The 26,992-nt window shown below is 41.6% G+C and overlaps 1 protein-coding gene across 5 annotated transcripts in view; it reads left to right on the top strand.

Annotated features, from left to right (window-relative positions):
* The window catches only part of FBXL4 (F-box and leucine rich repeat protein 4), a 125,067-nt gene that overhangs the window by 45,546 nt on the left and 52,529 nt on the right, over positions 1–26,992 (top strand). For 4 of the 5 annotated variants that reach the window (XM_048844947.2, XM_048844944.2, XM_048844946.2 and 1 more), the window contains exon 4: positions 2,600–2,844. In XM_048844947.2, coding sequence (XP_048700904.1) covers positions 2,600–2,844 — 245 coding nt within the window. Of the gene's footprint in view, positions 1–2,599; positions 2,845–11,042; positions 11,822–26,992 lie in introns of those variants that run through there. The other variant, XM_048844949.2, reaches the window with a different exon arrangement.

Raw genomic sequence — 26,992 nt, 5'->3', positions numbered from 1 at the left:
AGATGTACCCTAAGTGACATTTCATTATCCTTTTTTTCATTTTAGATATTACAAAATACTCTAATTTTAGTAAATAAAATAAAATGTTGGGATTAACTTTTCTGGTTAAGAGACTGATGTAGTAAGAGATTTCATCTCAGGTGGTATAGAGTTAGTGTTCTGTCACTTAGGAAATACTTTTAAAATAATTAGTTTAAAGGGACACTGGTGAGCTTTTCATAGTCTTGCCACTGTTTGTAGTGCTCAGAAGTCAAAGTATTTTTTTCCATTTAGCCAAACTTTGATGTTCTCCAGCTCCAGTTTTCATTACAGTTGAAATTAATGTTAATTTATCAGAAATTATGTCAGCATAATTCTGAAAGTAGGTTTTGCTGACTTGTATACCCTTTGTTGGTCAGCTTGCCTGTTCAACAGGAGAGCACTATAACTCACTAAAGATCTTAGATGAACAGTGGATATTTTACTGCAGTGGAAAAAAACTCAGAAGGAGTAGTGACTATTCAGAAAATATATATTTATGGTGGATTATAAAAAATGGAATAGGTGAAAGTTACAAGCACTACTATAATTTTAGTGAAAGCATATGTTTTAGAAGTATAATAGAAGCACACAAAGAACTTTGTTAAGCAACTGTAGCTCTAAGTGCATTTCTTAACCATGCAGAAATCAAGGAACTTTAGTTAAGCCAATATTAATGTCATGCTACCTCGACTCCCATGAAGTTATCATTCATATATCACAATACCTAAAAGCACTAACTCCTCAGCTGTGCAATATATTTCCTTTCTATTGCAACATGCAACCGACCACAAAATGCATGTTCAGTTCTTCACAGTCTCACTGAAATATACAACCTAAACTCCAACCTCAGCTAGTTAAAGAGTTTCCCTGTAAACGTGTACTAGTGAAGTCTGTTGTTTGTACATGGAAGAACATTAAGACTGCAGTTAAAGTTGTGTGGTTGTAAGGAATTGAATGTGTGCACAAATTGTATTGTTTGTATGTTAGAAATTAAAGGATGTGTGAAGCCGAGATTGAGTTTGTGTTTATTATATCTGAGTACTGAATCTAGAGCAGGGTGGGAACCAGATGTTTCATTTTGCAGGGAATTTTGTGACTTAGAAATTTCTTCCATTCTGAAACAGAACACACAAAAGTGTTGAAATGTCCTGTTAAATGAAAATCTAGTGGGGGGGGGAATTCATTTTGTGTTCATAGAAATATTTTGTTTTTACAAAATTGAAATGTTTCATTCCTATTTTGATTTGATTTTATAATATATAAAATTTAAAAAATTGAAATAAAAAAACATGTTCGGTAAAGGTTAAGTGGAGCAAAACGTTTATTTCAATTTTTGTTTTTAAGCAAACTTTTTTGTCAAAACTGGCACATTGTTTCTAAATGTTTCGCGTTCAACGAATCTGTGTTTAGAGGTCAATAAGTATTCTGTTGGAAAAAAATTTGACAGTCTCTAAATCATTTGCCTTTATGTGTTTGTGTGTGTTAATGTTGACTTAACTGGCGATTTCTTTAATTGTTAGTGAGTGTAATGATTGAATGTATTTTCTATCAATCTTTAATCTAACAAAAGTTTTTGTGTGGTAGTTTTCCTTCCCCCCCTCCCCCTTTTTAAATGAGTATCCATATTTATATTTAGCCATGTTTACAAGCGGAACAAGGTAGGGAAAGCAAGAGTAATTGAAATAGGGCATTATAAGGTGTGTAGTAGGGCTGGGGAGGCAGATTGGGGAGTATTTTGGAGTCATGGCTGTTTGCTTTGGTACTAGCTAAAGAACTTGTGTTCAGAGTTACATCTGGCACAGGGAAGGGATGAACCCCAAGCACAAAGCAAGAACATGATTAGTCTAGGTCTAGGAAAAAAGAGTCAGAAAGTGGGAGTTGTACACTGGTCTCATTTACTTAGTTGGACTTCAGCCAGAACCATGGGGCCTGGGAGGTGTAGGGCTGAGGCTGAAGCATAGTTGAATCTTACAGCAGGGAACAGAGGGCTAAATCCGCGGAAGATCAGAGAATGGGGAGATTGGAGCAGAGCAGGGGTGCTGGAACTATTTGTATAGTGGGGATGCTGAGAGCCATTGAACCAAACTGTAAACCCTGTATATGACGGGAACCACTTCAACCCCAGGGGTGCAGCAGCACTCTTAGTTCCAGCACCTATGGAGCAGAGTCTAATTGTTGTCTGTTGCAAATGTGCTACTAGTAGAAAAACAAATGCAGGGAAGAAGAGAGAGGATGTCAACTCAGTGTCTGATCAACTGAAAGAGCAGACTGTGAAGGAAGCTACGTAAACATAGGGTTTACATTTATACAACTGTTTCAATTAGCTTGGGTAAGAAGCTTCTTAATAGTCAGAAAGCTTCTGTTTCTTTTATATGCTGAACTGCTTTTCCTCTGTTGCTTAATGTTATCTAACTGATAAGGTGGTGATTTCTTATTTAATTGTTAATCTATGGTTTATTTGAGACACTACTTTAAATAAAAATGTTAACTTTGTAATTACAGTATATTTTCTTACTGCTTGGCAAGTTTCCCTTCACACTGTGAATTCTGTGATCTGTTTTTTGTGTTTTTAATGTAGCTCATTCAGTTGATATTGAGTCACCTTACAGTACCAGACCTGTGTAGACTAGCACAGACTTGTAAGCTACTATATCAGCATTGCTGTGATCCTCTACAATACATTCACCTCAGTTTACAACCCTACTGGGCAAGGATAAATGACACATCTCTGGAATACCTACTGTCTCGCTGCACTCTCGTACAGTGGCTGAATTTATCTTGGACAGGAAACAGGGGAGCCATATCTGTTTCTGGATTTAGCAGGTCAGTGCTCAAAATACTGAGGTATTACAACGGGCTCTGTTTTCTGAGATGCTGTTCAGTAGTTTTGTTATTAAATATTTAAAAGTCTTTAGACCTCATGCTTGTAGGAGAAGGCAGGCATACAGCTTCTTTGTGTTTTACCATGAAGGGTAGGATTTTTTGATGTAGGAAAACATTCACTTCAATACATTTTCCAGCTAAAACAATAAGAGATTGTATACGATAGAAGCCAGTTTAATGTGATAGATTAGATATATTTAATATATCTCATCTGCGCATGCCAAATAGTACATACAGAAAAAGTTTCTCTTAATAAGACCTCATGTTAACTTTCTTCTGTAATATTGAGACTCCTATTGTAATTATGCTATAAAAAATCTTTCACAAATAATACATTCAAAATTGTCCTTGATATAGATGAAGCCATTAAATGTCAGTATTTTGGAATTGCTGTGATATTGAACTGATTATATTTCTCACTGTGTACTGTATGAAAGAGAACTGTCAAAAAGAGGTCCTGTAAATTACTAAAGCACAAACTCAGATATATTACTGAAGGTCTGCTTTCAGTGAATTGATAAATTTAGTTTAAACTCTAGTGACTAGCTCATGGACAGAGCTAGTAAGTGATGTATGGGATTATATTTTCAGATCATTCATTAGGCCAGGATCCAGCAAACTGCTTCATATTGGGGGTGAGTCCCTGAGCCTATGAAGAGTCTCACTGAAGTAAATGAGTCTCCGTGTGGGCAAATGAGTCAACCCATGTGGAGCAGCTTGCAGGAGTGGGACCCTAAGTAATCACTGGAGTGTAATGTAAATTAAAATATTTTCACTGGTAGTACTGGTAGTAGTTCATTAAAAACAGCTAAATTGCAGGGACACTTTTCTGTACAACCACTATGTTCCTGGCTTGCTAACATGTATAATTCTTTGCTTTTTGCTCATTTGCCTTAAACAGTATCTATCAGGGCACTTCACTGTAAACAGAAAATGACTTCTTTAAACAAAAGATAACCAGCAGATGAAAGCTTATCATTTTCACTGATAAAACAGAAATGTTTAGTCTAATGTAACTTTTTTTCTGTATATTCTCTCCACTCACATATGTTCATTTCTGATACATTTTTGCAGTACTGCAAACCCTTTTCCCTTTCGGAGTACAAAATACACTGAAACTTCCTCTTTTTTTCTAAATATCATTCAAGATGCATGTCTCCTTATATGTAGATTTATAGGAAACAAGACATTACATAATTTAATATACCAAAGCATCTCCTAATGATGGATGTGCGGTTAGATACATTTGGTTTCTGCTGTCATATAGATTCTCAGTAGTGTCATTTCTATTAACTCAGCTTGTTGAAAACTAGAAGTGTGTGCAAGTTCAAGCTTATATAGATAAACAGTACAACTTTCATTTTTTTTCATGTGCAGTACAGATTAACCTCTGAAAATCTAATGCATGATATTTAACTGTATTAGTTAGACATTGGTGTTATTGGTAGTGGAATAACTGCCCAAATTCAAAGGATTACAAACTCTGCAAAATAACAACATGGCATTATTGGTCTAGGATAGGATTCATTTACTGATTGGCCCTTTTACTTGTCTATGGAAGTGATAGCTGCAGTGATTTCTAGTCAGCATTCCCAGAATAAACACTAAATATTCATAACTTGATTAATGAATAATCTGAATAAGCATAGCCTATTTATGTTCATAAGTGAACAAGATTTATTTAGAACAATTTTAAGAAAAAAGTGTTCTCTCAGACGATTGCTAAATGATCTGTATTTTTAGGAGTTATGCAGAAAAAGTGCATGCTGCCAGTTGGGTTTTTGGGAGGTTTTTTTGGCCGAGGCTCGTTAGTCACGCATTTATACCAGACCCTTAAGAATCAGGACTAGTGAACTAAATTATTGGTTTTATTTAAATATACCATTTACGCAGGGTTTTCACTCTTGAGTAAAAATGTACTATCTTTTATATGTTTTGGCCAGTTTTTTGAAAGATTTTACTGTGAGGACACACATCTTGAAGTGCTCTCTGTTTTATCTCTTTTGCTCTGTAGAGATGTCTTTCTGTTTTTATAAATAATTTTAAAAAGACAAAGTTTTCTGTTTCATCACTGGGCATTGACCGGTTTCTGTCTTTTTCTGGCACAGAGAAAGGGAAGTCTGCTTCCCATTTGGTTATTGCTAAATGAATTTGAGTGTGTTTTAAGGGAGTATAGATGGTAGAGGAGCTCTCATTTCTCATAGGCATTAGTGTGAATTCCTTTTGTAATATGGCCACTTCCTGGGTAAAGATGTACCTTCCTGAACAGAGGAAATCTATCAAGTAATTTTAACATTCCACACACAGCTTCACGTGCCTCCATTATCTGGATGTTGGACCTTCCTCTGATGCAGTTTAAAAATCATATTGTAAACAAATTACATTCTCTATCAATTTTACTAATACTACCTTAGATAACTTAAAGTGAAATATATTTTAAAAATCAAATATTTTGCTAAGTGTGGGTGAAATTCTGGCCTCATTTCAGCCAGTGGCAAAACTCCCATCAGGGTGGATTTGATTTAAATCACTAGTCAGGAAGATTCGATTCAATCATGGATTTCTACATAAAAGTGCATTCTTGTTGGTTGTTTTAACCTTATTACATAGTCTTCACAACTCAGAGATAGATGTAGGTTTCATTTTTAGAAGGTACACACTATATATTTTTAAAGTGATTTATTTTGAAAACTTTTCAGATTAGTTTTACAGCTGTATCAGAAAATGAATGATTGGTTATTTTATTTACCAAAGGTAGTTGAAGCAGATATTTATGAAATCACTGGGAGGTGAACTATCTCCAGTTCAACAGGTTAATCATTAATATTTGGAGGATTTTCTTGCTATGCTGTATTAGGAGGAGAACATCACCAGACAGACATTTTAAATTGTTTTATTCAACTACGTTATGTTTTCTGGATTTTTTTCTTCAACACCAAACATATAATATTTTAACAAAGCAAGCCTATGAATTTTTTAATTTAGTTAAACATTCAATTATTTTAAAATCAGGTTTGTTTTTTGTTAAAATTGCTTTTAACTAAAATAGTTAAATGAAATACTTAAAAAAAATTAAATCAACTTCATGTCATCTAGGTCAACATGAGAAACGTAAAATATTGGCTTCCACAGCTAACTCAGTCGTCTTCACCTTCATTTTCCTGTTTGTTCATCATCTGGAAAAGAAAAACAAGCTTTCCTGCTTTTTCAGGTCCCACACGATTTCTCAATTTAGAATGATTAGTTCAAAGGAAGAAAATATTCTTTCTACACCGACAGAAGAAGCTGCTGCTGTTAAAAGTGAAATTATCACTTCAACACTCTCTGAATCCAAATGCTAAAGTGACTTCCACCAGTTCACTGGTGCGACTTTCTTTAAAACATAATCAGCAAACCCTATTTCTTGAATGGTTCACCCTTAGCTCTGAAGTTTATTATAGTTAGGATTATGGAGGGATGATTGCTGGATGTCCATGTCATAGCCAACTCCTCTTCTTCGGCAGTTAAGGTCTGACTCTGGTACCAAGTATTGAGAATATTTGCAAGAAAATGAGCTGGAGATAGTGCTTGTCCCATTTGTTTTTTTAATACTTGTAATTTAACTCTGTCATTACATATTTCTCTTTTTAAGATCTCACTCAGTTCCTTCCAAATTTCAACAGCATCAGTAATAGAAGAGCTGTTTCCCTGCATTTTGTTCAAGGCTACAGAAATAGGCTTCAGGATACTCAGCATGTGTTCAACATTTCTCTTAAGCCCAATGTTGAGAACTTTGGCTGTGAGAGTGCCATCTATTTTTTTCAGGATTTTGTTCACAAACTGTCATCAGATTAGGCCAGTTCTTGATAGAGTGCTCAAAACAGTTCACTGCTGAGTTACATCGCAGGTCTTGTGGGAGACTTAGTTTGTTTCCTCCCACTTTTTTCAGAGCAGCTGCTGCAAAGTTGTTGTTATGGAAGTATTTTGCAACTTCAACAACATTAGGCTTATTTCTGAAACACTGAAGTCTTTGGCTAGGAGATGCACTGCAACCGTATGTTATTAGCTTGGAACGCTCTTCTAAATAATTTTGTCTCATCTTGGATACATTTGCAGCATTGTCTGTGACCAAGCTTCATATTAGACATTTGAATTTTTTTTCACAGTTTGTTATAGCTTTTACTGCTGCTACTTGTAAGTGTTCTGCTGTGTGTGCATTTCCTGATGTCTCAATTGTTTCTGTAAGGAAGACATTCCCTTCTTCTGTTGTCCCACAAGCACATACAACAGGATCATTGTGGACATTGCTCCATGCATCAAGACTCAGGTTAATAATTTTACCATCTAGAGCTTTTGCACACTGCTCAATTCCTCTTTCATACACTTTATCCAACAGTTTGCCTGCGACATCTGCTCTGTTGGGTGAACTGTATCCTGGTCTTAATGACTGAACCATGTTAATGAAGTGTGGGTTCAACTTCTCAATCATACAGAAAGGAGAGTTTGTTGCATAAACAAACCGGGAAATTTTTTCATCAATTACCTCTTTTTGTAATCTGCTGGTTCTTATCACAAACTTATCTATGGTTGTTTCTGGATGATGGAGATTTTTTTTTCTTTTTGCTACAGTTGATATACTGTGGCTATATGACATACATGATGTAACTGAAACACTATCATTGGCAGATAACTCTGAAACTATAGAAGATGATGATCTTGAAAGTGGATAGTCTTCAGAATCCTGTATGTTGAGGATGGCTTCTCCCAAACAAAATAAGTCAATACAGTTATTTAGTTATGATTACCATACTGCTCATTTAGTATTACTTATTGCATTCATTGACACTCAGTAGTACTTTAAAAGTAAAATTGTAAAAGGAAGATCTGCCTATTTCAGCTATTTATTTTTTATCACAACTGCATCTAAAATGATAGAACCATAGAGTAACAACTATATTTTTTGCTCAAACATGAGAAGTCAAGAATAGTCCAGAAGGAAGACTGGCGGTCCTTAAGAAAGAAATATGAAATAAAAAAGTTTACCAACCTGAAGATCCTGCATGTTCAGACATGTTCCTTTCATCATCTTCAACGCATTTTCCTCCTGAGAAGGAACACTTCTCATGATGTTGTTTCATTCGGGCAACCAGGCCTTGCATTTCTTTGTTGCACTGTTTGCATTTTGCATGCATGCCTGTCTTACCCACAGGTAGAGGAACTTCATTAAAATATTCCCAAACTGAGTCTCTTTTACAGCTTGCTGCCATTATAGGTTTTCCCTTCTAGTGAGAGAATGGTATGATAGATCGCAAATCAAAGAAGGCTACACTCAGAAAGACCTCAAGACTTCTGGAATATGCTGTTCAAACAGTTTCACTTTTGTTTCTACTGCCTGTCCCTCCCTTCTCACATTTATCTGAAGACTTCTTTTCCTTGTCCAGGTCTCTTCCGCCTACAACAATCTTCTATTCATTGAACTTTTTGAAACTTTGCACTTTTAGAGAAAGGTAAGGGATTGACTCTGTACACAAATTTGCAGAGGGACAAAATAGGGTTGAGGTCTGTTATTTCTATATATATTATTTATTTAGTTTAAAACATTTTTGCTGTTAACAAGCATGTTATCTCTGGAGACACATCATCAGTTTGAGAAATGCAAAACTAAGCATCTCTGATGGTATCTTCTACACTGAGCACTGAGTCCTATTGGGTAGATAGAAAGATTAACTTAAATAATCTATACAGAAGCCCCTGGAACTCCATAAAATTGGGTCCCTAATCCATGAACTATTGGAACTCATTTACAAAACTTTTCTTAAACATTACATGAATATGTCTCATACTATAAAATTAGAATTTATAATCCCTATTCCATGATGAGATATTTTGAGCTATAATGTAGCTTAATTAAAACTATCTTTAGATAGGTTTTTTTCCCTCAAAAAGCATTTTATCAAAAAAAATCAAATTAAATAAAAAAAAATCTGATTTGATTTTTTTTAATCGTTGCTTTTTATCCACCCTGACTCACACTGACTTCTGTGGGGCCAGGATTTCATCCTATGTAATTTAAATTGACAGCATTCCTCTAAAATAACCATATATAAATGACTTTTAAGAAACATTCTTTGTTTATACTTTGATCAGTTAAACAGGTAAGTATTCTTGGAAGTCATTATTTTAAAATGTAAGGGTCTAGAAAAAATGGAATAATTTAAGAAATCTGACTAAAATAAACTTTATTGTCATGAGATGATAGAATGCTTCAGGCACGTGAACATCCTGAGGCAAAGCTGATGGTAATTTAACTTATTGATAATGTCCATTAGGGTTACAGAAGAATATCATAACTGTTTCACTTCAGAGTATTACAGAAAATAACTAAACTCCTATAATTTGGGTAGAAATAAAGGGGGGAGGGGAACTGAAGTGGAAAAAGGAGACATAGCAGGTATTAAAAAGTGAGATGAGTATTTGAATAATCTGTGATGTATCTATGCCAAAATGACAAGTATGGAGTGTCAGCAGGAAGAGACTATGAGAAGTCTTATAACATAAATAACATTATTATTCAGTTGGTGTTAGAGACGTAGTGGATTAATTCACACAACTGGAATGTCCGTGTAGATGGACATGACCTGTTCAGGAAAGTAAGGCAAGGGATCAAGTGATGCTGTGAAATATATCAAGACTCTGTACAAATGAACTGAGGTGAAAAAGGAAAAATCCCTCTGGATTAAAGGGACATTATCAACTAAAAATTACATTTTGAAAATCGGTTACTTTATCTTTATACGTTAGAGTATTAAAGTGAAACAATGGAAATATCCAATTTACATATTGGCCTTTATGCTCTTTGTTTACTTTTTAAATTTGTCTTATACAATGAAAATCATTAAATTGGTTATACTTTCAGTTCTTAATGTTGCCATGTTTACGTTTCATGCACTGAAAAAAAGCCCACAAAATTGCTGACAGATATAGGGACAGATGTAGTACCTGTAATTACTTTTAACTTGCTTGTAAAGCTAGCATAGCAGAACACAGAACTATCTGTGTTCTTGAGTTCTAGGGACAACTTTTTTTTTGTTTCAGAGGGTAGAGAAACATCTAAGGCTAGCTATTTTAGAGGTGGTATTAATAGTTTGGAAATGGTGTATTATTTACCTTAATTGTGTGGAGTGCAAGTGGGTTTTTGTTTTTTAAGGAAAAAAACAATCCAGTGAACTTTTTTCAGCTTAATCCTGTTTTAAAACCTTAATGACACTCTGAAGTATTTGCATGAATATAAGGTATGCAAAAGTTTTTTGACTCTAGAAAATTCAGGATTTTAATTACAAATCTGTGAATGAAAAATTTATTAACAGTCAGAACAGAAATGACCAAGGTTCTACCATGCCTAGTACGAAACAGCGTTCTAAAACTCTGGAAGCCAAGAGAGGAGTTGAAATGGGTGAAGTCATTGGTAAGGGTACATTTATGTCACGGAGATCACAGAAGTCATGGAATCCATGACATTTTCTGCTTCAGTCCCAGGCTGGGGGACTGGAGCCCTCAGCCAGTGAGGGTCATGGCAGGGTTCCAGCAACTGATGACAGCCTCCTGAGAGGGCCCCCACAGGGTCCAGTGACAGGCGACAGCCCTCGCTCGGGTGAGCAGCTGGGGATGTCCAGTTTTTTCTTCGGGAAATATGGCCATCACGCAGTGCCCATAGGTGGGGGGAGGGGTCCCCCCTGCAGCTCCCAGCCAACACGGTGGTGGGGGAAACCATGGAGCCGCAACAACCTTGGGTGCTGGATCCCCCACTTCTTCGAGTGTTGTCCCTGTGGGTGCTCCACTTCAGGTGATGGTGCGTCCTGGTGCTATTGATCAGAGATTTTCAGTAGCAGTGCTTGGTCAGGCCGCACGTGCGCAGCAGCTGTCTCGCGGTGCCATTTGAGTCTCTTCAGTGTGCGCATGGCCCGACCCCCTCAGTTCTTCTCAACTGTCCTCGGCTGAAGACAGAGCTCAGGGCAGTGAGACAGCTTCTTCCCCTAGAGATAGAAAAATAGATAATTAGATAAAAATTGCTCAGTTAAAAATATTTTTCCTTGGATAAGTTAGTTTGTTAGTTGTTTGTTAATTGGAAAAAAAAATCTTTGTTTTTCTTCGTTTCCAAGTTCACGACTCCCTGTGGAGCACAATCCATTAAAAAAGGTCTTGAGTGGACCAAAGCTTACTTTAGCCATGTCAAGCTCCCCTGGCTTCAAAAGTTGTGGCTCTTTCAAGGAGGCTATGCCACACTCTGGGCACTCCCTCTGCATCAGATGCCTCATGGACACACACATACCATCCAAGTTCATCCACTGCAACAATTTGAAGGCGAGAGCCAGGCGCGACCGGGATCTACGCCTCAAAATGATCCTAATGGAGAAATCACTCCAACCTGGATCTGAGAAGGACACCCAGAAGCCTTCTCCTAAGTACTCTCCAACTCGGTCTGAACCGACCATGAGCACAGCTCCACCCTCTCAAGAAAAGAGGAAACGAGTCTCTACCTCTCCGCAGAGGGAACCTCACAGAAAGAAATAGTCCCCTGCGAGGTCATTGCTAGTGGTGCTGATGGTCCCGAGAGTCATACCTACAACTTTCCCAGCACCTCCAGCATTGGACGCACCGCTCATAGGAACAAGGAGTCGAGACCACAAACATGCTATGTCTCCTCCTTGGCACCGACAGTACTGACGACTATGTTGGCGGTGGTGCCGGCCATACAACCGCCACTGGTGTCGACGCGTGTCTCGGCACCACCACCTTCCTCAGCAGCATCGCCTCCCCCAGCACACACAGACGGCACCGCAGTGGGGCCACCGGCCCTGACAAAGGGGAAAGAAGATGCCTAGACACCCAGCGTCTACTACTAAGATATCGGTACCGCACTCACCAGCACTGCAACAATTCCTGACTCAGAGGGACATCACTGTTGCGTTGGTGCCAGAATCACCTCTCCTCGGCACTGAGGGATCACCTATCACACAACCGACTTCGGCTATGACACCATCAATGTTTAGTGACAGTGATGATGAGGACCAAGAGGAGGGAGTGTTTTCACCATAGGGCTCGCCCACACCTCAACGAAAACCTACTGGAGGCACAGTGCGGCATAAAATCCACCAGACACAACCTTACTATCCATGGTATGGACCCCCATGGATGGGTACTCATATGGCATTCCCAATGCAATGGCCACCATGGGACCCCTGGGCAGCATACAAAGCCCAATAGGCTCAAACCTCCTCTCCGCCTATGGTATAGCTCCGGTCCCCTTCTTTATCCCCAGGGCTGACAACATCAGTAGCCACGGAGGAGATGGGCAATGAACAAGAGGAAGAGACTGCCCCCGAAGCAGTGTCACCTGAACATAACTCTTCCTCTTCTCCAGATGAAGCTATCATGCCAACTCCACCTACCATGGCTGACAACTTTAAATAATTTCAAGAGCTATTCAAACACATAGCGGTCAGCCAAGACATCCCTCTAGAGGAAGTCCAAGAGTACGAACACAAACTATTAAAAATTCTACAATCATCTTCTGCGTCAAAAATTGCCCTGACCATAAACAATACCATCTCCGAGCCTGCAGAAACAGTATGACAGACCCCAGCCACCGCCCCGCCAACATGCAAATGGGTGGACCTTAAATATTATGTTCCAGCCAAGGGCATAGACTTCCTGTTTGCCCATCCACAACCAAATTCTCTAGTGGTGGAAGCAGCAAACCACCAGGCCAAACAATCCCAACATCACTCTACGCCACAGGATAAAGACCACCAGCGTCTAGACCTCTTAGGTCGCAAGGTCTACACCTCCTCAACGCTACAGTTCCACGTTGCCAACTACAGTGCTCTCTTGTCTAAATATGACTTTGACAATTTTGGGAAACTCTTTGGGTTTACTGCAGACATACCAGAAGACAGGAGAGCACAATTTAAATCAGTCCTGATCAAGGGACAATTGGTGGCTGATGGCCTTACAGGGCTTCCTGGACAGCATCAATTCTGCAGCCCTTACCACAGTTACAGCGATAGTGATGCGCAGAGACTCATGGCTGCTATCCTCTGGCATACCAAAAGAGCTCCAAATAAAGGTTGAGGACCTACTTTTCAATAAGGACAAACTGTTTTCAGTTAAAACCGATGAAGTCCTATGAAGGACTCTCTAGCGACCCTTTATACACTTGGCATATATACACCACCCCCAAAAAGGAAGCGATACCAACGAAACAAAGATACTCAATATACCGGCCCTCAATCCAGGCCGTACGAGGCAGGCAGACACAGAAATAGACCACTTCAGTGCCAGCAGACACAACCACAACAAGCAGTGTCCCAACCATCAGGGAACAAACCACAGTTTTGAAGGCTTGGTTGAGGGTCTGAATGACTTCCCCTTAACACCAGCACCTACCTGCCCATTTGATCACCCACTACAGCATTTTTTCCAAGCTTGGGAGCATATTACACATGAGACCATTGTGTCTTAGAAGTAGTTCATTCAGGCTATTCCATCCCTTTTACTTCTTGCCCCCCTGCCATCCCTCTTCAGGGACAGTTCTCGCGAGCACCTTCTAAGACCGGAAGTAGATCGTCTACTACAGCTAGGGGCCGTAAAATCAGTACCAACGCAATACAGAGGAGGAAGACTTTTTATTCTCACTATTTCTTGACCCAGAAGAAAAGTGGTGGATGGCGACTGATACAAGACCTATGAAAACTCAATAAATTTGCACACTCCCAAAAATTGAAGGTGGTTACCTTAGGTACAATAACCCCAGCGCTGGAACAGGAGGACTGGTTTTCAGCCCTCGACCTGCAAGATGCATATTTTCACATCTCAATACATCCGGCTCATAGACAATTCCTCCGATTACAGTGGGACATGACCACTTCCAGTACAGTGTGCTCCCATTTGGACTGTCCACTGCACCCAGGGTGTTCTCCAAAACTCTTGCAGTAGTTGAAGCTCACCTGCACAAACAATGGATCATATTTTTCCCATACCTAGATGATTGCCTTGTCAAAGGACACTGGTACACAGACAGAAACGATCACACGACTGATCATCAATCTCTTCCAGAGACTGGGGTTCCAAATTAACTTTCAGAAGTCCACATTGATACCCACAACTAGAATTCATCGGGGCACACCTGTACTCAACTCAAGTCAGAGCTTCACTACCTCATGCCAGATTCCTAGCCATCAAACATCTCATAGAACCATATCCATCTGTCCATGAATTGAGGCACAGACGTGCCTACAATGACTAGGACACATGGCCGCACCATTTTCATGGTAAAACACTCCAGATTATACATGTGATGTCTCCAGGGCTGGCTGCATTCAGTATACAAACCCACCAAACACAGTCTCAACATGATGGTAACACCACCGACCAAGGTTTTAGCATCCCTACAATGGTGGACAAGATGAGAGAACATCTGCGTAGGGGTTCCCTTTCACCACAGATCTTCAGTCACAACAGATGACTCCCTACTGGGCTGGGGGACACACCTGGACCACCACACGACATGAGGCAGATGGTCAACACCAGAAGCACGCCTTCACATAAACTTGCTAGAACTCAGAGCAGTAAGATATGCCTGTCTTCACTTCCTATCACTCATAAGAAATTAATCAATTTGTGTGATGACAATGTTGCATGAATGTTCTACATCAACAGACAAAGGGGGTCCCAATCCCACTCCCTATGCTCCAAAGCCATGAGACTATGGAACTGGTGTATCCAGCACCACATTGACATCTCAGCTTCTTACCTACCAGGATGCCAAAACACCACAGCCGACACATTAAGCAGATGGCTCTCACAAGAGCAAAATGGGAACTCAACCATAGTGTCTTACAACAGATATTCTATCAATGGGGTTCCCATCTATCAACTTAGCAGCCTAACTGTTGTCAAGTTTTTAGTAGGCATCACAGCAAAGGAGAGTTTTGAAGATGGATTTGAAAGTGGATAATGTGGTGGCTTTGCAGATGTTTATGGGGAGCACCTCCCAATCATGTGGGATAGCATAAGAGAAAGCATGAAGGATTTTGTTTGAAAATTAACAAGTGGGTAGTAGAGGCTAGCATGGAGAGGTGAGCACTGAGAGTTCAACAATGAATGAAGGATGATAAGTAATAGTGCTTATTAACTGTGAAGGCCTTGAAAGTGAATACAAGTTGATGCTTTAGAGAAGAGGGAGCCATTGAGGACATTCAGAGAAGGTGGTAATGTGCTCTAAGTGACGGGCCAGGAAAATGATTTTTGTAGCAGCATTGTAAATGGATATGAGCAGGGTGAGATTGCAATGGTATAGACCCAGTATTTACATGGAGACAGTAAAATGGTTGTTAATGCAGAAAAGGCAGAAGAAGAGTGTTCAATAAATAGTTCTCTTCAGTATTTGGAAAGTAGGATGAGGTACTCATATCATATGAGGACAATAAAGTATTTTTCAATCCAGTAGTAAACAAGGAAAATGTTAAACATCATTTCCTTATAGATAAACATTTCTAAATCATCAGGCCAGTGCAACTTGCACCCACCATCCTAAAAGAGTTGGCTTTGTAAGTGTGAGGGAGGGTTGGTTTTATGAACTTGCCTTGGTGCCAGTAAGATTTTGAAGCTGAAATCTAACAAACTATATTTGCCAATTTTATAAGCATTAACGCCAATATTAGAATATAGTCTAATAAGATAAACCCTCTTTAGTGAATCTAAGGAGCGTTAGTTTACTAATTTAACACTAGGTTCTTTTTAGGTAAACTTTCATGTTGAACAGTATTTCTCAGATGAGGACACTTGGCTATTCATAACCAGTCAACAATTTATTAATTTACCAAGAACCACATCAGTATACAATCAGCAGTTCACCAGTCAAGTCTGGATACAACCAATGTTCTAGATACGTACTGAGGACGCCAAGACAGTCCCATAAAGCAATTGTTATAGACTAGGATTGAGGCTGATAAGTTATAGGCTCAGCAGGAACAATCCAGATTACTTCTGGCACTCTTAAGAGTGTGGTCCCTGCTATTTGAGTACAGGGAGTCCTCCGACTTACGACACAATTCATTTCTCAGAATTGTGTTTTAAGTCGAAACGCCTTTTCCCATAGGAATCAATTTTATGAAGGAGGGATTGGTTCCTGATCCAAGGCTTGATACACTATATTCACCACAATAACCCAGATATTTGTACTAAATGAATTATAGATTACTAATGTTGCAACATCAATATATTTACTGTACACTGTATTTTATAAACAGCATTCAAATAAACATATAAACTCACATATGCTGCTCAGAACACTGGCAACACAGGCTCAGAAAACCAGGGGAATGGCACACATGCTGCGCCTCAGCCAGTCACTGTTCAAGCTTTCTGATTGGTTGAGCCCGGGGCCAGGAGCCAATCAAAAACAAGTGGCAACCCTATGCGGCAACAAGCTACCCTGCTGCCCTGAAGCCAGTCAGAAGCGACCCGTTGCAGCTCCATACCAGTACTATATAACACAACCAGGAAGTGATTTCAAGCAAACTTTATTCAAAGTCAGCATCATAAGGGTGAAACAAGCGTTGTAGGGGCAAAATGGGCAGTCAATTGAAAAGTGTCGTAAGTCTGAAGACTTCTGGTAGTTTGATAGTTTAAATTTGTCCCTTTCCTATCAAAGGAATCACTTAAAATTGGTTTCTCTCTCTCAAGCCAGTTTGCCTGGACTTATAAAGGAGAGCATGCATACAGACTTAGTTAGTTCTAAAGTATGGTTACTTGAGGTCTCACTAAAGAATGTAAATTCAACAAGACAACCTTTAGTTATTTATATTAAAGATAGAAGAAGAAATACAGTCATTAAAATGAAATCTCACCACTTCTCCTTATCCTGGTAACCCTGCAATAGGGGAATAGTCCTCTCCATAGGGCTTGCCTGGGCATCAGTTGTACTTCTGGATTTTGCCGTTTCTTTGTAGGTTCAGCCAACTCTGGGGTCCCACATGGATGGTGATCTTCGTTTTGTATACCTTGATTCCAAAGGGCAACCCTCCAATTTCTGTTGGACAGTTGTCAGCTGAGTGATCAGATTTCTGCTCTGTTTCTCTGCTGCTTCAGTCAATATCCAGTAGATGGCATTGGTGTGGAACAAATTTGTTCAATCATATTCTTATCGGAGGGTGTTTGTTTGATTCATTTCAAAGATTGTATTTCAGCACTAGCCCACATTAATTGCAATTTCCCCCTTTTTAAGCCGTTTATTTTAATTCAGAGTTTTGCCCTAGTCAGGTGTCCACTTCTCTTAATGTTCTCTTTCCTTCTTGCACCATACAACTCATGCCATTTCTACGGGGAAACACTCATTCAGAAAGAAAACAAAGTCCCCTACTAAACCTACTGGACATGGTCCATACGTTCTTTGATTGTACTAAACATTTCACATCATTTAGGTCTCACAACAGAAGATACTATCGACATAGAGAGAGAGAGAGATCTAACTGACAAGGCAAACAAATTCATAGTTTGGGGTGAAGGCAAGGTGGTTTGGATTTCTTGGGGTAACAAGCTGTTAGACCAATGTGACCTTCAGTTTTCTGGGTTTTACAGCTCAGTTTCTCCCACCCATCTCTTTATCCACTTGCATTGTACATTGGGCCACTTTGTCTAGGAAAGCAGGGTATTACTTCGTTTGGTATCCTTTTGAGACTTTTTTTCAGCTACATTGCGTGGGAGAAAGAGACTTTATCCATATGTAAATTATGAGAGAGTCATGCCTATGGTATTCTCTTTCAGCTCGCTTTTTGGTCTCTCTTACTGGGGATACTCAGATAATGGGGAGTGAAACTCATAACCTTAGCTGATCTGTAGGTCCTTAGACAAAGTGTCTCACATGGTGTGAATCATTTTCTCACTGTCTTTACTTCTTAGGTGGAGTTCAGTAGTAGGTGGGTCCTATTTGGGGATAAACAGAGGTGCATAATTTTTCTTATTTTTGAGGGACATAAGGAAGTAATATTTATCAATCATTCAAGGCATATGTTATAGATACTCCTTACAGTTGATAAGATCTCTGGCCTGCTGATCTTAATTTTTAATAGATCTTGGAGTACCTTGGCTATTCCAGGAGATTGGAAGAGTGCTAATGTTGTGCCAGTGCTCAGAAATGACTAGCAGGATGACCCGGGTAACTGTAGGCTGGTTAGCCTCAAGTCAGTCCTGGAAAAAATACAGTTACGAACACCAGAGTTCTGAACTGACCAGTCAACCTCACACCTCATTCGGAACTGGAAGTATGCAATCAGGCAGCAGTAGAGACCAAAGAAAGAAAATACAGTACAGTACTGTGTTAAACATAAACTACTGAAAAAATAAAGGGAAAGTTTAAAAAAAAAATTGACAAGGTAATGAAACTGTTTCTGTGCTCATTTCCTTTAAACTAAGATGGTTAAAAGCTGCATTTTTCTCCTGCATAGTAAAGTTTCAAAGCTGTAGTAAGTCTATGTTCAATTGTAAACTTTTGAAAGAACAACCATAACATTTTGTTCAGTGTTAGGAATATTTCACAGTTATGAACAATCTCCATTCCCAAGGTGTTCATAATGCTGAGGTTCTACTGTAGTGGAAAAGCTGATACAATATTCAATTGATAAAGAATTACAGGATAGGAATATAATTAATCACAGTCAACATGATTTTATGGAAAATAAGTCTTGTCAAACCTGGTTTCATTCTTTGATGACCCTACAAGTTTGATTAATAAAGATAACTCCTTAGATGTGATATATTTAAATGTTTGTATGGCATTTGACTTAGTACTGCATGGCATTCTGATTAAACAATTAGCACTATACAATATCAATAAAGCACTCATTAAATGGATTAAGATCTGGCTAATGGCAGATCTCAAAGAGTAGTCATCTCAGTGGGGAGTCATCATTAAATGAGAGTTTTTCCAGTGGAGTTCTGCAGAGATTGGTACTAAACCTGATGCTATTCAACATTATCATAAATGATGGGAAAATAAATATAAAATCACTGCTGATAAAATCTGTGGATGAAAAAGATTGGTGGAGTGGTAAATAATGAGGACAAGGCAGTCATACAGAGCAATCTGGATCACTTGGTAAGCTGGACTTATTCAAACAAAATGTATTTTAATGCAACAAAATGCAACGTTATACATGTAGGTACAAGGAATGCAGGCAATCCCTATGGAATGGGGACTGTGTCCTGAAAGCATTGATTCTGAAAAGGGTTTAGTGGTCATAATGGACAAGCATCTCAACATGTGCTCCCAGTGCAGTTCTTTGGCAAAAATGGCTGATGTGATCCATGGATGTATAAATAGAAATAGTGAGTAGGGGTAAGAAGTTGTTTTACCTCTGTATGTAGCACTGGTGAGACTGATACTGGAATACTGCATACAATTTTGGTGTCCACATTTTAAAAAGGATGTTGAAAAATTAGAGAGAGGGTTCAGAAAAGAATCACAAAAATGATTTAAGAGTTGGAGAAAATGTCTTTCAATGAAAGACAAAGAGCTCAATCTGTTTAGTTTATCAGAAAGAAGACTGAGAGGTGACAATTACAGTGTATAAGTATCTTCATAGGCAGAAAATAGTGGGTACTAAAGAGCTCTTTAGTAGAAGAAGGCATAACAAGAACCAGTGGCTGGAAGCTAAAGCTAGACAAATTCAAATAGAAAATTTAGCATTTTTTAACCATGAGGGTTAAACTGGAACAAACTACCAAAGGAAGCAGTGGATTCTCCATCTTTTGATGTCTTCAGATCAAGAATGGATTCCTTTCTAGAATATATGCTTCAGTCATACCGGTTATTGGGCTCAATACTGAGATAACTGGGTGTAATTAAATAGTCTGTGATATAACACGGAAGTCGAATGAGATGATCTAATGGCCATTTTTGGCCTTAAACTTTATGAATCTATGACATAGTCCTAGAAAAGCCTACTAGCTATTCTTATTTTTCAGTCATCAGTGTTGAATATGCTAGGTGGTTGTTTCTCATCACAACTGTAGTGAATGTGAAAGTGACCTGAGTAGGGTTCCATCCTAAGCATCACATTTGTACAGCTCCTTTGTTGACAAGCAACTCCCACAATGGTGGGGCTTCTTCTTCCTTTTAGGGGCGATGGTACTTCCAGTCCAAAAGGAAGATGCCTCATTTTCCCTCTTAATCCATGTATGTCTTGCACTAACTGGTTAGGGGGAAAGGAAATAGACCCTAGGGCTTCTCCTTTCATCTTGCACGCTAACGGAAAAAATGAGGAAGAAGGGGACATGGGATAGGGAGAAGGAGAAAGTGATGGACAATGAAAGGGAGAGTGAGGGAAAAGGAGAGGAGGGTGATAATGTAAGGTATGGAATAAATGAGGGAAAATGACTATTGCAGAGAGAGAAAGGGAAGGAAAGGAAGGATGGGATGAATGAGTGAATGGCTAGATTAGACTCCTTGCAGAAAGAGAAGGCTTAGAGACTTGATCGTTTAGACACTATGCCCTGGTCTACACTAGGACTTTAGGTCGAATTTAGCAGCGTTAAATCGATTTAAACCTGCACCCGTCCACACAATGAAGCCCTTTATTTCGACTTAAAGGGCTCTTAAAATCGATTTCCTTACTCCACCCCTGACAAGTGGATTAGCGCTTAAATCGACGTTGCCGGCTCGAATTTGGGGTACTGTGGACACAATTCGATGGTATTGGCCTCCGGGAGCTATCCCAGAGTGCTCCATTCTGACCGCTCTGGACAGCGCTCTCAACTCAGATGCACTGGCCAGGTAGACAGGAAAAGAACCGCGAACTTTTGAATCTCATTTCCTGTTTGGCCAGCGTGGCAAGCTGCAGGTGACCATGCAGAGCTCATCAGCAGAGGTGACCATGATGGAGTCCCAGAATCGCAAAAGAGCTCCAGCATGGACTGAACGGGAGGTACGGGATCTGATCGCTGTTTGGGGAGAGGAATCCGTGCTATCAGAACTCCGTTCCAGTTTTCGAAATGCCAAAACCTTTCTGAAAATCTCCCAGGGCATGAAGGACAGAGGCCATAACAGGGACCCGAAGCAGTGCCGCGTGAAACTGAAGGAGCTGAGGCAAGCCTACCAGAAAACCAGAGAGGCGAACAGCCGCTCTGGGTCAGAGCCCCAAACATGCCGCTTCTATGATGAGCTGCATGCCATTTTAGGGGGTTCAGCCACCACTACCCCAGCCGTGTTGTTTGACTCCTTCAATGGAGATGGAGGCAATACAGAAGTAGGTTTTGGGGACGAAGAAGATGATGATGAGGAGGTTGTAGATAGCTCACAGCAAGCAAGCGGAGAAACCGGTTTTCCCGACAGCCAGGAACTGTTTCTCACCCTAGACCTGGAGCCAGTACCCCCCGAACCCACCCAAGGCTGCCTCCTGGACTCAGCAGGCGGAGAAGGGACCTCTGGTGAGTGTACCTTTTAAAATGCTATACATGGTTTAAAAGCAAGCATGTGAAAGGATTACTTTGCCCTGGCATTTGCGGTTCTGCCTTTGCAAAAGGTTTCTGGGGAGGGCAGCCTTATTTCGTCCTTCATGGTAGGACACTTTACCACTCCAGGCCAGCAACACGTACTGGGGAATCACTGTAGAACAAAGCATTGCAGTGTATGTTTGCTGGCATTCAACCAAAATCACGCGGTGGGAGGAGGCAAAATGCGACCTTGTAACGAAAGCACATGTGCTATGTATGTAATGTTAACAGCAAGGTTTACCCTGAAAGAGTGTAGCCACTGTTTTATAAAATGTGTCTTTTTAAATACCGCTGTCCCTTTTTTTTTCTCCACCAGCTGCATGTGTTTCAATGATCACAGGATCTTCTCCTTCCCAGAGGCTAGTGAAGCTTAGAAAGAAAAAAAAACGCACTCGCGATGAAATGTTCTCCGAGCTCATGCTGTCCTCCCACACTGACAGAGCACAGACGAATGCGTGGAGGCAAATAATGTCAGAGTGCAGGAAAGCACAAAATGACCGGGAGGAGAGGTGGCGGGCTGAAGAGAGTAAGTGGCGGGCTGAAGAGAGTAAGTGGCGGGCTGAAGACAGGGCTGAAGCTCAAAGGTGGCGGCAGCGTGATGAGAGGAGGCAGGATTCAATGCTGAGGCTGCTGCAGGACCAAACCAGTATGCTCCAGTGTATGGTTGAGCTGCAGCAAAGGCAGCTGGAGCACAGACTGCCACTGCAGCCCCTCTGTAACCAACCGCCCTCCTCCCCAAGTTCCATAGCCTCCACACCCAGACGCCCAAGAACGCGGTGGGGAGGCCTCCGGCCAACCAGCCACTCCCCCACAGAGGATTGCCCAAAAAAAAGAAGGCTGTCATTCAATAAATTTTAAAGTTGTAAACTTTTAAAGTGCTGTGCTTAAAGTGCTGTGTGGCATTTTCCTTCCCTCCTCCACCACCCCTCCTGGGATACCTTGGTAGTCATCCCCCTAGTTGTGTGATGAATGAATAACGAATGCATGACTGTGAAGCAGCAATGACTTTATTGGCTCTGCAAGCAATGATTAAAGGGAGGAGGGGAGGGTGGTTAGCTTACAGGGAAGTAGAGTGAACCAAGGGGTGGGGGGGTTCATCAAGGAGAAACAAACAGAACTTTCACACCGTAGCCTGGCCAGTCATAAAACTGTTTTTCAAAGCTTCTCTGATGCGTACCGCGCCCTCCTGTGCTCTTCTAACCGCCCTGGTGTCTGGCTGCGCGTAACCAGCAGCTAGGCGATTTGCCTCAACCTCCCACCCCGCCATAAACGTCTCCCCCTTACTCTCACAGATATTGTGGAGCACACAGCAAGCAGTAATAACAGTGGGAATATTGGTTTCGCTGAGGTCTAAGCGAGTCAATAAACTGCGCCAGCGCGCCTTTAAACGTCCAAATGCACATTCTACCACCATTCTGCACTTGCTCAGCCTGTAGTTGAACAGCTCCTGACCACTGTCCAGGCTGCCTGTGTACGGCTTCATGAGCCATGGCATTAAGGGGTAGGCTGGGTCCCCAAGGATACATATAGGCATTTCAACATCCCCAACAGTTATTTTCTGGTCTGGGAATAAAGTCCCTTCCTGCAGCTTTTGAAACAGACCAGAGTTCCTGAAGATGCGAGCATCATGCACCTTTCCCGGCCATCCCACGTTGATGTTGGTGAAACGTCCCTTGTGATCCACCAGAGCTTGCAGCACTATCGAAAAGTACCCCTTGCGGTTTATGTACTCGGCGGCTTGGTGCTCCGGTGCCAAGATAGGGATATGGGTTCCATCTATAGCCCCACCACAGTTAGGGAATCCCATTGCAGCAAAGCCATCCACTATGACCTGCACATTTCCCAGGGTCACTACCCTTGATATCAGCAGATCTTTGATTGCGTGGGCTACTTGCATCACAGCAGCCCCCACAGTAGATTTGCCCACTCCAAATTGATTCCCAACTGACCGGTAGCTGTCTGGCGTTGCAAGCTTCCACAGGGCTATCGCCACTCGCTTCTCAACTGTGAGGGCTGCTCTCATCTTGGTATTCATGCGCTTCAGGACAGGGGAAAGCAAGTCACAAAGTTCCATGAAAGTGCCCTTACGCATGCGAAAGTTTCGTAGCCACTGGGAATCGTCCCAGACCTGCAACACTATGCGGTCCCACCAGTCTGTGCTTGTTTCCCGAGCCCAGAATCGGCGTTCCACAGCATGAACCTGCCCCATTAGCACCATGATGCATGCATTGTCAGGGCCCATGCTTTCAGAGAAATCTGTGTCCATGTCCTGATCACTCACGGGACCGCGCTGACGTCGCCTCCTCGCCCGGTATCGCGTTGCCATGTTCTGGTGCTGCATATACTGCTGAATAATGCGTGTGGTGGTTAATGTGCTCCTAATTGCCAAAGTGAGCTGAGCGGGCTCCATGCTTGCCGTGGTATGGCGTCCGCACAGAAAAAAGGCGCGGAACGATTGTCTGCCGTTGCTCTGACGGAGGGAGGGGCGACTGACGACACGGCTTACAGGGTTGGCTTCAGGAAGCTAAAATCAACAAAGGGGGTGCCTGTACATCAAGGAGTATTTCAGGCAGGACTGCACGGAGGGTTCCAATAAGAAATGGTGCACCTAAGTTATCGTTGTTATTGGAACAAGGAGGTTAGCCTGGCCTCTGATTGATACATGGCTAGATTTACCTCGCTGCACCTTCTCTGTGAGTGACTGCAGTGTGACCTAGAGGAATGAGTCCCCTAGACAGGGGAGGAGGCAAATGAGTACAAAACAAATCTGGTCTATTTCTTGTTTTGACCCACTGCATCTATCTTTTACATCTTTGGCTGGCAGCAGACGGTGCAGAAGGACTGCGTGCCATCCACATCTCATGGCTGCTCGGCAGAAGATGGTACAGTACGCCTGCTAGCCATCCCCATCTCTTGCCTGCCTGGCAGAAGATGGTGCAATACGACTGCTAGCAATCCTCATCTCTTGCCTGCCTGGCAGAAGATGGTACAGTACGACTGCTAGCAGTCCGTATCGCCTGCCTGCTCACCATAAGACGGTTCAATAGGACTGACTGCAGGACTAAAGAGAATGACCTGGTCAAGTCACTCCAAATTTAGTCCCTGCGCCCATGTCTGCCCAGGCGCTCCCAGCCGACGCGGCCAGGAGCACCTCGGACACGATGAGGACGACTACCAATCGTATTGCACCGTCTGCTGCCAGAAGGCAAGGGGTTGCTGCTACTGTGCAGCAAAGCCGTACCGCGTCTGCCAGCACCCAGGAGACATAGGGTGACGGTTACCTGAGCGGGCTCCATGCTTGCTGTGGTATGGCGTCTGCACAGGTAACTCAGGAAAAAAGGCGCGAAATGATTGTCTGCCCTTGCTTTCACGGAGGGAGGGAGAGAACGGGGGCCTGACGACACGTACCCAGAACCACCCGCGACAATGTTTTAGCCCCATCAGAGCGCTCCATTGTGACTGCTCTGGACAGCACTCTCAGATGCCCGATTGTTTGCCATTGCTCTGACGCTGGGAGGGGCGCTTACAGGGTTGGCTTCAGGGAGCTAAAATCAACAAAGGGGGTGGCTTTACATCAAGGAGTATTTCAGGCAGGACTTCACAGAGGGTTCCAATAAGAAATGGTGCACCTAAGTTATTGTCCTTATTGGAGCAAGAAGGTTAGCCTGGCCTCTGATTGATACATGGCTAGATTTACCTCGCTGCACCTTGACTGCAGTGTGATCTAGAAGAATGAGTCCCCTAGACAGGGGAGGGGGGGGAAGCAAATGAGTACAAAACAAATCTGGTCTATTTCTTGTTTTGACCCACTCCATCTATCTTTTACATCTTTGGCTGGCAGCAGACGGTGCAGAAGGACTGCATGCCATCCACATCTCATGACTGCTCGGCAGAAGATGGTACAGCACGACTGCTAGCAGTCCGTATCGCCTGCCCGCTCACCATAAGACGGTTCAATAGGACTGACTGCAGGACTAAAGAGAATGACCTGGTCAAGTCACTCCAAATTTAGTCCCTGTGCCCATGTCTGCCCAGGCGCTCCTGATCGACCTCACAGAGGCGACCAGGAGCACCTCAGACATGACGATGACGGCTACCAGTCGTACTGTACCGTCTGCTGCCACAAGGCAAGGGGTTGCTGCTACTGTGTAGCAATGCCGTACCGCGTCTGCCAGCACCCAGGAGACCTAGGGTGACGGTTACCTGAGCGGGCTCCATGCTTGCCATGGTATGGCGTCTGCACAGGTAACTCAGGAAAAAAGGCGCGAAATGATTGTCTGCCCTTGCTTTCACGGGGGGAGGGAGGGAACGGGAGGCTGACGATATGTACCCAGAACCACCCGCGACAATGTTTTAGCCCCATCAGGCATTGGGATCTCAACCCAGAATTCCAATGGGCAGCGGAGACTGCGGGAACTGTGGGATAGCTACCCACAGTGCAACGCTCCGGAAGTCGACGCTTGCCTCGGTACTGTGGAAGCGCTCCGCCGAGTTAATGCACTTAATGCACTTAGAGCATTTTCTGTGGGGACACACACACTCGAATTTATAAAACCGATTTCTAAAAAACCGACTTCTATAAATTCGACCTTATTCCGTAGTGTAGACATACCCTATGTGAAGAAAGCCAGGGAGTTCAAGTGTCCTATTGTTTAGTATGCTAGGGGCATGTCCCCCTGGATCCTGCTTCTCTTAAGTGTCCAGCTTCTTCAGTACCATAGGCAGTTTTAGCAAAAAATAAAAATAAATCCTACTTAAGCCAACACCTGTTCAACGGCAACAATATGAGCCTTGTTGTTGAAAAGGCTCTGATAACTTAAAGCATTTTTCCACTATATCAATTAAACACATTCAGGAGACTTTAATTGGCTTGGTGCTAAAAATGTCTGAAGCTATGGCAGCCTTAACTGCACTAGGCTTTTCATGGTGCAGCTGCATTGGTGCTACCACCAATGGGGATAGTTTTTTCTAAAATACTCTAGAGTTGACAAATTTCCAAAGCAGGCATCTGCCCCCTACTTACAGAGACTCCATCACTCCAGGAAGCACTGGGGTGAGCTGAACTAGTCTCTTCTGTGGGGGAAACAGGTGAAACTTAGAGAATATTAAAATATATATGATTTTATGCAATATCAAACTTGTAAACCTTGTGATTGATTTGCATTTTGAAGGTTTCCTTTGCAATGAAAAGGAACTATGAGCTTACTACTTTTTTAAAGAAAGCTTAGATTAGATGGAACCGAGCTTGTAGAATTCAGCAGACCTCCGACAGAAGTTGTTGTAATGCATGCAGAGACCCTCACAGTTTCTAAGTGTTTTGAATATTCAGTCTCTGATAGCTTCAACCTTTTTACACCAACCTACTTCTGTGAATTAGTTCTCCTTGAGGATTAGTGTATTGTAAAACAAGCTTTAAATTTTTACATTGTTCGTTTGAACTTATTTGTGGAAAAAAGAAATAGAACAATTTTTCTAACAGTGATGAAACACTAGTTTTTCTCAGATCCTCTAGCTTTCAAATGTCTTATCCAATTAACCTCAAACTTTCTCTCTCACA

Source organism: Caretta caretta, chromosome 3 (assembly GCF_965140235.1).
Source record: "Caretta caretta isolate rCarCar2 chromosome 3, rCarCar1.hap1, whole genome shotgun sequence".
In the NCBI taxonomy this organism is placed as follows: domain Eukaryota; kingdom Metazoa; phylum Chordata; order Testudines; family Cheloniidae; genus Caretta; species Caretta caretta.
Note: the sequence above shows the minus strand (reverse complement) of the source record. Positions and strands in the feature narration are given on the sequence as shown.